The sequence below is a fragment of the Vespa velutina genome, chromosome 2 (genome assembly GCF_912470025.1).
Source record: "Vespa velutina chromosome 2, iVesVel2.1, whole genome shotgun sequence".
NCBI classification, from domain to species: domain Eukaryota; kingdom Metazoa; phylum Arthropoda; class Insecta; order Hymenoptera; family Vespidae; genus Vespa; species Vespa velutina.
The window spans coordinates 2,298,436-2,308,435 of record NC_062189.1 but is presented as its reverse complement, the minus strand read 5'-3'; the positions used below and the strand labels follow the sequence as shown (position 1 = coordinate 2,308,435).

The window sequence follows — 10,000 nt, the reverse complement described above, 5'->3', positions numbered from 1 at the left end:
TCGTAATAAATAATATACTACTATGAAGGTGCTATAATATATGATATACTACTATGAAGATACCATATATATATATATATATATATATATATATATATATATATATATATATATATATATATACACATAAGTATTATTGAAAAAATTTACTATATACTTTTTCTTTCTAAGATCAATATTTATTTTGGGACTTAAGTTTCAGATATCGATGACAGGTACCGTATCATAATGAGTCCTTTGGTGTTTAGCTCGATCGCTACTATTGCTGAAAGCTTTAGTGCAACCACGATGCTGACACGCGTAAGGTTTCTCTCCGGTATGCGATCTCTGATGTATCTTCAAATTTTCAAGCCGTGAAAATGCCTTTTTACAACCAGCAAACTGTAAAAAAAAAAATTCTCTAAGATTTGGCAAGTATACATATGTATATATTTCTATTGATAAATATTTAAAATGATGAAATAATATTAAAGATCGTAAATATGTTTAAATCTATATATAAACTTACAGGGCATTTATTTGGCTTCTCACCGCTATGTACTCGCATATGTATGAGTAATTTGTATCTAGCATTAAATGGTCTAGCACGAGGACACCCCTGCCAAAGACAAGCAAATTCGTCTTGTCCCGTTGTTGGAGCATTCGTTTGTCCTAAGAAAGAATTATCCCCGTCTCTCTCCTTTTCCTTATCTCTGTCTCTCTGTACACGTCGTCCGTGTCCATGAGCATTGGAAGAGGAAGATTCTACGTGCCGCCTCTCTATATGTCTTACGAGACTTTCTTGTTCCGTAAATGCACTTCCGCAATCAATCCATCGACATTGATACGTCGATATGAAATTATTTTCTTCTATCGTGGGACGATCTATTAAATGTTAAATTAACACGTAAGTGATTATTAAGAAAAATCATTTTAATTAAATAACAAGTGTGTGTATGTATGCGTGTGTGTTTGTGCATATGCGTGAGAGAGAGAGAAAGATAGAGATAAAAGTGTATTTACTAGGACTAATCGGAATTTAAAATTAAATCAAAACTCACCGTAGGATCTATCACAAACATCGTTCTTCGTTGTTACGTCAGATCTTGGAACACGTTGATCGGCAAGAAGTAATCCTTCGTTTTGAGGTAATACCACTTGATTCCCAAGATTATCTTTAACCACATTTTCCTGATGAAAATTCATCGTGGACAATTGTGTACTCGACTGTGAAGATACCAGATGACCAACGGCATAACAAAGACCATCAACATTTTGAAACGGATCCTGTAATTCTTCCAAATACGTTGACGCCGAAGACGAGGAAGAATCAACATTGGCAAGCAAAGAAGTAGGATCGCCTCTGATCAAACTCAAATCAAATTCATTTGTAGCTATTTGCATGGCGCTACCAAGCTCTTGAAATTCTTCGTTCTGCGAACTGATCGAAGTTACTAAATTTGTACTCTCTTGATAATCCTGATATCCTTGATAATCGGGATATACGAAAGCTCGTGAAAATGAGAAGGCTGTTCCTACCGAAGGCAATCTTTGCCGTCCATTAGTTTTGTCATCGTAATAATCACCATTTCTCGTAATCTCGTTACTCCAATTGTTTACTTCGTTTGTATTATTGCTCAATGTGTCAGGCCGTTGATCGGGATATTGTATAGCTACCGTAAGTTCTTCCCAATCATTTTTCTTACAAGAATTTGAGGATGTCGATAAAAATGGCGAGGACGATCCAATATTATCCACTTGCGAGGAATGATGATGATTAGTCCAACAAGATTCTCGTGTACTACCAACGACGTTCATTGTCGGTATCAAACGAGATGATGAACCAAGAAGATATTCTTCTTGATCGATCCCGTTTGTTGAATAAACACGTTGCCTTACGTTCTCCCCGTTCTTGTCGACAACGAGGTAATCCTCGAGGTGCATATCTGCTTAAATTCTTTTCTTTTCTTTCGTTTTTTTTTTCCTTCTTTTTTTTCTTTTTTTCAAGATCTCACAGCGCCAACAACGACAATACATTCGATCATATCACGCGCGAAGTATTTCGTAATATGCATATGATTTTGTAATGTACAGGGTCTCTTTGGTATGTAGTTGTCGTCGATAGAGCGAAGAGAGATTAGAGTACACTTGCGCGCCGCTTTAGAACAACTTTTGTATTTAATATCGCCGCTATTTTGCGCCACTGTCGAGTTTAAACTAAAGATAAATGGAAATTTTGCGACCTCCTTTAAACATTTGCTTTACTATTCTTTTCTTTTGATCAAAGAAAAATGCGTAATCACTTGAGATGATTTCTATCTATTTATCTCTCTTTCTCTCTCTCTCTCTCTCTCTCTCTTCCTCTCTCACTTCTATCACTGTACTTGAATGTCTCTATAACTTCTTCTTTATTCCCTTTTGCGTAGTAACGATATAAATTATTTACCGAACACAAAATGAAATAAAACGAAGAAGGACAAAGAAAAAAGGAACAAGTAAAAGAAAACAATAAAGAAAAATATATGACGGGAAACGAGGAAAAGATGATGCGAATGATAAATTAAAAAGAAAAAAGAAAAAGGGGATGATAGCTCGAGCAAGCGTTGGCCGAGTTTGACCCTGAATTGATAAGAATGATCAGCTTAACGTTTCTTGAGTATTTCTACTCGTTCTCGCGTCTGCAAGAAGACTATCAAGGACCGAACGAGAAGATACTACCGCATTTTTACACCGAACTTAAAGTATCCCCCCTCCACTATTCTTCTCTCTCTCTCTCTCTCTTTCTCTTTCTCTCTCTTCCTTCGGGATCTCTTCTTCTTCTTCTTCTTCTTCCCCGCTTATAAAGACGATAAGGAAGGAACCCTCGAGAAGGATACGACGACTACCGCAAGAAGAAAACCTAAGCACCGCCCACTCGCGTGGCTGTAGCTAGGCTTATGCGAGATGTGGGGATCTTATATGGTGCAACACGTTCTATGCACTTGTTTCTCTTTTTCTCTCTCTCTCTCTCTTTCCCTTAACCCTCTCTATTACTTGAATATTACTTTTCCCCAAAGTCACACTTTATTTTATATTTAATTAATAATAATATTAAATGAAATTTCAAATATATATTATATTAATATCAAGGTGTGAAAAATTTTAATAGATTTTAATTTACCTCAATATTATCCTGAAAAATATTTTTTAGTTCAATTATTATTATTATTATTATTATTATTATTATATAATTAATAATAATATTTTTGTAATAATATTTATAAATTATTAATAATAAATGATAATAATGATAATAATAATAATATAAAATTAATATAATATATGTTATAGTTATATTAATTTTATTTCGATTATTTTTTTATTTATAATATTTTAATATCCAAATATTTTAATATTTATAAATCGTATTTAAATAATCTGTGTGCGTGGATGTACTTTAATATTCGAGTATTTTTTAAATACTTAAAAGTATTATATCAGGTATAAGTAATACTATAATTCACATTATATAAAATTTTTTTTCTTAAATGCAAAAAAATGAAATTAGAAATTTATTAAAACGGATGACTTCCGTATAAATCTAATATTACGAATAAAGTTTATAATGAAGAAGAAAGAAAAAGAAAAAAAAAGAAGAAAGAAGAAAGTAAAATACAGTATTTGTAAGTTATAAAAATTATATATATATATAAAAAAAAAAGAGAAAAAAAGGTCATTGAAGTCGATTAACTTCGATATTAATATTAATAAAAATTTCGTAAATAAATCGATGGTTTTAAATAATTTTCATACTAAATCACGCGTATGCGGGCACACATATAGAACTAAAACGTGTAACATAAAAAGTGTCAACGATCGAGAAGAATTTTTAGTAAAAAGGAGACTTTAATAGTTCACATACATGGTTGACTAGATGACTAGATGTGCCTTGGATGAACTAATTTCAAGAAAATAGAGAAGTTCAAAAAAAAGAGAAAGAGAAAAGGAGAGAGAAAGAGAAAAAGAGAGAAAGAGAGAAAGAGGGGGAAGAAAGAGAGACAGAGAGAGAGAGAGAGAGAGAGAGAGAGAGAGAAAGAAAGGGAGGAATGAAAAGAGGGTGCTCGGGACGATCTTTCGTCGCTCGAGCCCCGAGAATCGGGTGTAGAGCAAAAAAATGTCAAACCAGCTGCCGCACACGCGTCGCTTATTAACAACAGCTTCTTCGCGCGCGCACATGAGGACATGTCGTTCACTCTTCTCGCTTATGTTACAGCCTACTATTATTTCATGGACATCATCCCTCTTTATCTCTCTCTCTCTCTCTCTCTCTATCTCTATTTCTTACTACAATGACTTTTGTATTAATAGAAATTATTATTAATACAAAAGTATAAATGTGTATATATATATATACACACACACACACATTAACATTTTTCTTTTAATACTATAAGTATCAGAGAGACAAAATTAATAATGTCATAATAATTATACTAATGAATGATGTGTAAACGAATATAAAAGTATTTGTAAATATATTTGATTGCTTTTAGAAAATCAACTGTTATTAAAATATATATAATAATTTAATAACACTAGATTATCTAAAAGCGATTCAATATTCTTTATATATGTATATATGTATCATTGTAAAACACAAAAGTCGATTATCGTCCCTATACATAAGAAGGACATACCCTGCACCCAAGCATACATCTTAGAGTTGCATCTTACAGTTGCTTTATACGTCATATTACGGGTAGATAAGTGATAGAGTGGCACATATGGTCTGCCAGCCCTCTATGCTTACATTATATACATATACTATGCTCGCTCTCGGCCGTACTTTTTTGTCAAGGCACCTGTCAACTTCGTCCAGAGCATAGTCACCGCATGTGTACGGTCCCTTCTTAAGTAAACATACTAAAAAAAAAGGATTCTGATCTTGCAACGCATACGGACGCAATAACTTAGGAAATGCATTGAAAAAAGAAAAAAAAAAAAAAAAGAAATAATACTAAAAGAAAAAAAAAATAAATAAATAAAAATAACAGATATATATATATATATATATAAATATATAAACGTATAAGATTATTTAATAGCTTTGCAAAGGATTATTATGTATAACGACGTCTATGACGAGTTTTAAAGAAAAAAAAAAAAAAAAAAAAAAAAAAAGAAAGAACAAAAGGAAAGAAAAATCAACTTTCACGTTAATTAAAATAAAATTGAAATTATTCATTGTATTTTTTCTTTGGGCTTATTCTTCTTTCGTATACTTTCTTTCTGTTTTCTTTTCTTCTTTTTTTCGTTTTTTTTTTCGTTTTTTTTTTTCTTTGGTAATCTCGTCGTATGCAATGTTATTGTATTAAGTTGAAGAAAAAAAAAAAAAAATAAATAAATAAATAAATAAATAAAAATAAAAAAAAAAGAAAAAAAAAGAAGAAGAAAAAGAAGATATTATTTATTATTTATTTTCGAGATTACATCACTGTATAAGAGTAGGAATACCCATAAATCGGATGACACATAGTACGTATTGGAAATAGCTAGGGATGCATAACATTCTCTCGTGGTATATAGCATTCGGTCAAGCAACGTAAAAATAGAAAGGCGTGCGCTCTGCATGTGACTTCGTATAATTAGGTACCGAACTCGAGAACTTGTATGTCCTATACGTTACTCACGTAGCATGTCGGAGACCCTAACATTGGACCACGTTTTCTTTTCTTTTTTTTTTCTTCTTTTTCTTTTTTTTCTTCTCTCTCTCTCTCTCTCTCTCTCTCTCTCTCTCTCTGTCTCTCTCTCCAACATAATGACAAGTCAAAGACCGATAGAAAAATTATGTAATTTCCATTCCATACATGTGTATATATATCTCGGAAATAAGACAAGAAAATACGGATATCGAAATTGAAGTTACATTTTTTTTCTTTTTTTTTTTTTTTTCTTTTTCTTTTTTTTTTGTAATGAAATTCTTTATGAAATTTTGTAGCCGAACAATAATGTAAAAAGGATATTTAAATCCAATCATCATTGTCGTTATAAGAGTGGGAGATAGGAAAATGTTGTATACGTCCGCTACTCCAAGCAATAGTCAGACAGATTGTTAAATCCGTGGAAGGATATTTTTTATAAAAATTAATACAATTTGGCACTTCTCCGGGTAAACCTTGAACGAAACAAAATGGTTTTACTTCGACCGCTCTTCCTAGATTTCTTACTTTAGTTTGTATTAAAACGATCAATGGACTCTTCTGTAAAATCAGAGAATGAAAATAATTAATTTGAAAATAATCGATTGAAAGAATGATTTTGTTGAAATGGATTTTATTGAAATTCTTACCTGAAAGAGAACAGCTAGGTATTTACCAGAAGGATCCCATTCCATTGCTATTATTCGACCACCGACTGTAACAGAATCTTCATTTATATCCGACGTGAAACGGACTTCAGCTAAATTTATTATAGGATATGCTACATTAATTTCATCGAATGATGATTTAGTATCAAAAATATTCTCTTGAAGTGGTAATGAAAATATAATAGGATCATCGCTCGACGCAAATATCAATGCTAAATCTGGTCCAAAACAAGCAGCAGCAATACGTCCGGATGGTACAGTCCATCTTTCTGCATACCAAGGTGTTGGAGTACCAGATCGCCAAACTCTGAATATAAAAGAATTATAAAAAGATACGTTCAACTATATGAATATATTTAATATGAAATGTATAATTATTATTCATTGATGACACTATCTACCTAAAAATGTTTCTACATGTGGCAGAAAATAAACGACTTCCGCAAAAAGACCAATGTACAAAACATAATCCACCACCACCTACTCGCTTTAGTGGTACACCTTCCTTTTTGGAAACATCCCATACGATCATATTAGAATCATTAGGCGAACAGGAGACCAATATATCACCCTAAGATAAATAAATAATAAAATCATTTAATATGATAGATTTATATGATAGATTTAATAAAATTTTATATAAAAATACCTGTGGATGCCAGGCCACACTGGTAACAGGAGTATGATTTCTTCGCTTTAATACCACAGCATGGCTTAACATATTACTAGCAGCACCTAGTTCAATCGTCCATATTAAAACACCTATATGACATGCAGCAGCTAATACTCTTCCAGCATAAGGACTCCAACTTAATTGATAAATGAATTTTTGGGCACTATGTCGTAATATTGGTATCCCTGATATACCCTCTGAAAATATACGTATTCTGTCGTCTCTGGTTGCAACAGCTAAACGGGTGCAATGTGGATGCCATGAAATGCAACGTATCTAAAAATAAGTAAATGTCAAAAATGTCTTGTATAACAATATATATATATATATATATATATATATACTCATACAATGGAAGTATTCCAATCACGTGTAGAGACTATATCAGCAATGGATCCTGATCCAATGGTTGGTAAAACTTCTTTTTGAAAAATACCTTTCTCCATAGCGTCTAAAGCCCATGTGAGCCTATTAATCAAAATATTAAGATCGTTAAGATATATTGAATTCAATCATAATAATGTAATAAGATTAAAATACATTTATATTCATACTTTACAGCTATCCAATGTATAGCTTTAGTTACATGTTCAGAATCCGCAGATGCAGCAAAACGTAAAGCTTCTGTAAATCCTTTTTCCCTCCATATGCTTATAATTCTTTTAAATATACTGTCTTGAATGGGTTGGAATAAATAACCATTGTTGATAGTGCGAATACATTCACGCGCGCCAAGCATATCACTGGTTATAGAAATTGCTGGATAGTTACGTAGATATTCGTAAAAAGGATGCATTTCATCATGCATTTCTATATGATCGGTGTAACCCATAATACCTCCACAAATACCAGCAGAGGCCAGTTTATTAAACTCTGGAGATTGGAATTTATTTAAAGACAATATCATCATCTTGAATAATTCTTGTCACTGTGCGACATTAAGGTATATAACCTATAAACCATGAAATAAAATCAAATCTTTAATTAATTCCCTGCGATTTTTATAAAGGATAGAATCATAATAATCTACAAAATATAATTTTTGAGGTTAACTTACTTACTTACTTTTGTCAATTAAATGATTACTTTAAATAAAGTCATAGAAATTGAGTAGAACATCCGAACTTGAATGCATCATTTTCTAAAAATAACAATATAATTGATATAACTTTGTGATTTAAACTAACAATATTTTAATTCAACATTTATAAATCGCATATTTTTAAACAGTCAATTACGGTTAGATATCTTGTACACATGTTCAAAGGCGTCTGCTACAAACGTAATAAATTAATAAACACTTCCTCTAGATATCATTAAATAGTTAATTAATCTAGAATCGTTAATTTTCGTTTTCATATTTCACTTGTATCCAAATTTATTAGCCTTACCTTAATCTCTACGATTAAAATATCTTGTAATAACTTAACAATCAAGAAATACGAGAATATCCATGTGATGTTTTTAAAATGCCGGGAATTGGTGAAGATGGCGCTGCTTGTTGACGACATCATCACAGTAACCGTAAAAGAGCATGCGCGAATAAGAAAAGATTTAAATTAAATATTACAAATAGAGTGAACACTTTCATAAATTCTTGATCAATTCTTCCGTATAATTTTTGCATTATCTAATATTTCATTAGAACATCAATAAAAATTCCTATCCCACGCTAATAAAAATAGCGCTAAATTTGAATTTATTCATGCGATTGATTCATATCGCAAAAATAAATGTTATATATATATATATATATATATATATATATATATTAAAAAATAATAAAGAATACGAGTAAAAAAAAAAAGATTTGTTAATTTTGTATTTTCATATTTCAATGTAAATTCGAATAGATTAAGAAGTATCGATTGATTAGAATATCGATAGATGATACTGCTGAAAACATAAGCCCAATGTCGGTTCCATTAGATTATGGTCTGTAATCCTTTAAGATTTGAATGGATTTTAAATACGATATGTGATCGGATAGCTCGAACATTATTTTTCATGAAAAATTATCACGACGAAAGATCCGAGGCGCGGCGGTGTACGAACGATGGTGCGCATTCTCGTTGATGGCCGGCGTCGTCGACAACGACGACGATTCAAGAGAACACATGAAAGAATCAAAATCGAAGGAAAAGAAGAATGAAAATAAATATAATCGTTATGTCAACGAAGAAGTGTCCTTTACGATTTCAATGAAGAAAAATAAAAAGGGGAAAAAGAAAAAAGAGAAAGCAGAAAAATACAAGAATGAGTAGAGGTACAAATGTATGATAGGCAGAGAGAGAGAGAGAGAGAGAGAGAGACCGAGTGAGATAGGTTGAGGTAATGGAGTGGGGAGGAAGAGCATCGATAGAAACGGGTGGGGAGATGCCGAGAAGGGGCTTAGCGGGGAGCGCAGTGTGCGATCGCCGTTCGAGCGGTTAAGATTATGTTTAGAGTTTGTTTCGCGAGACGTCTCGGTGTTACTCGCGCTTGAGTATAATTGATAACGTTCGTTCCTTCTTTTTTTCTTCCCCCCTTTCTTTTTTCTTCTTTTCTCTTTCTATTTCTCTATATCGAATAACCTATCTAGGATAAAAAAAAAAAAAAAAACAAAAAAAAGAAGGGATATAAACGCGAAGGGTTGACGAGATTAATATAATTACCGGATGATATGCTACCAAATAGAAGATAGTGGTGTGTTCAGGCAATCCACCAAGATGATTATCATTTCGATGACACTTTTAACTTAAAGTGTAAGACCGAAATAAAAATAACGAAAGAAAGAGAAAAAGAGAAAAAGAGAAGGAGAGGGGGAGAGAGAGAGAGAGAAAGAGAGAAAGAGAGAAAATAAGACAATATAACAAAGATCGAAGAAAAACGAAAGGAAAGGAGGCTTAGAAGACCGTCGTCACGGTCTTCCTAAGAAATGGGCAAGAAGGGCTCCAAGCGGAAGACCCGATGGAGAACCCTGAGCATTGGTGGTGAGTCTCCATTTCTTCTCTTTCTCATTG

The 10,000-nt window shown here is 32.2% G+C and overlaps 3 protein-coding genes across 13 annotated transcripts in view; 1 reads left to right on the top strand and 2 right to left on the bottom strand.

Moving 5' to 3' along the window:
- LOC124946462 (transcriptional activator cubitus interruptus-like) overlaps window positions 1-2,969 on the bottom strand; it is a 4,519-nt gene extending 1,550 nt beyond the window's left edge. Inside the window, exons 1-3 of the mRNA XM_047487180.1 lie at window positions 1,041-2,969; window positions 509-864; window positions 220-381 (exon numbers count right to left, since the gene is read on the bottom strand). Coding sequence (XP_047343136.1) covers window positions 220-381; window positions 509-864; window positions 1,041-1,923 — 1,401 coding nt within the window. The 5' untranslated portion in view covers window positions 1,924-2,969. The remainder of the gene's footprint in view (window positions 1-219; window positions 382-508; window positions 865-1,040) is intronic.
- A 2,450-nt stretch (window positions 2,970-5,419) lies between these two features.
- Window positions 5,420-8,493, bottom strand: LOC124946517 (aladin). Of its 8 annotated transcripts, none has more exons than XM_047487284.1 (8): window positions 8,390-8,493; window positions 8,056-8,139; window positions 7,553-7,950; window positions 7,349-7,466; window positions 6,975-7,274; window positions 6,727-6,896; window positions 6,308-6,632; window positions 5,420-6,218 (listed from the first exon to the last, which is right to left on the bottom strand). In XM_047487284.1, the coding sequence occupies exons 3-8, from the start codon at window positions 7,906-7,908 to the stop codon at window positions 5,982-5,984; spliced, it is 1,506 nt and encodes a 501-aa protein (XP_047343240.1). In that variant the 5' UTR covers window positions 7,909-7,950; window positions 8,056-8,139; window positions 8,390-8,493; the 3' UTR covers window positions 5,420-5,981. The 8 variants fall into 8 exon arrangements, with proteins under 8 accessions (XP_047343240.1, XP_047343239.1, XP_047343237.1 ...); XM_047487283.1 differs by having other exon boundaries at window positions 8,060-8,139; XM_047487281.1 differs by having other exon boundaries at window positions 8,064-8,139.
- Window positions 8,494-9,386: 893 nt separating this feature from the next.
- LOC124957808 (putative uncharacterized protein DDB_G0282129) overlaps window positions 9,387-10,000 on the top strand; it is a 22,818-nt gene continuing 22,204 nt past the window's right edge. For all 4 annotated transcript variants that reach the window (XM_047515156.1, XM_047515154.1, XM_047515153.1 and 1 more), the window contains exon 1: window positions 9,387-9,970. In XM_047515156.1, coding sequence (XP_047371112.1) covers window positions 9,916-9,970 — 55 coding nt within the window. In that variant the 5' untranslated portion in view covers window positions 9,387-9,915. The remainder of the gene's footprint in view (window positions 9,971-10,000) is intronic.

What these genes read in the sequence shown, in the direction of transcription:
- LOC124946517 (XM_047487284.1), bottom strand. Translation starts at nt 7,908, where the DNA reads ATGATGATATTGTCTTTAAATAAATTCCAATCTCCAGAGTTTAATAAA. An exon ending in ATACATTGGATAGCTGTAAA is followed by an intron (nt 7,467 to 7,552) that starts GTATGAATATAA and finishes TTTGATTAATAG; the next exon opens with GCTCACATGGGCTTTAGACG. An exon ending in ACCTAGCTGTTCTCTTTCAG is followed by an intron (nt 6,219 to 6,307) that starts GTAAGAATTTCA and finishes CTGATTTTACAG; the next exon opens with AAGAGTCCATTGATCGTTTT.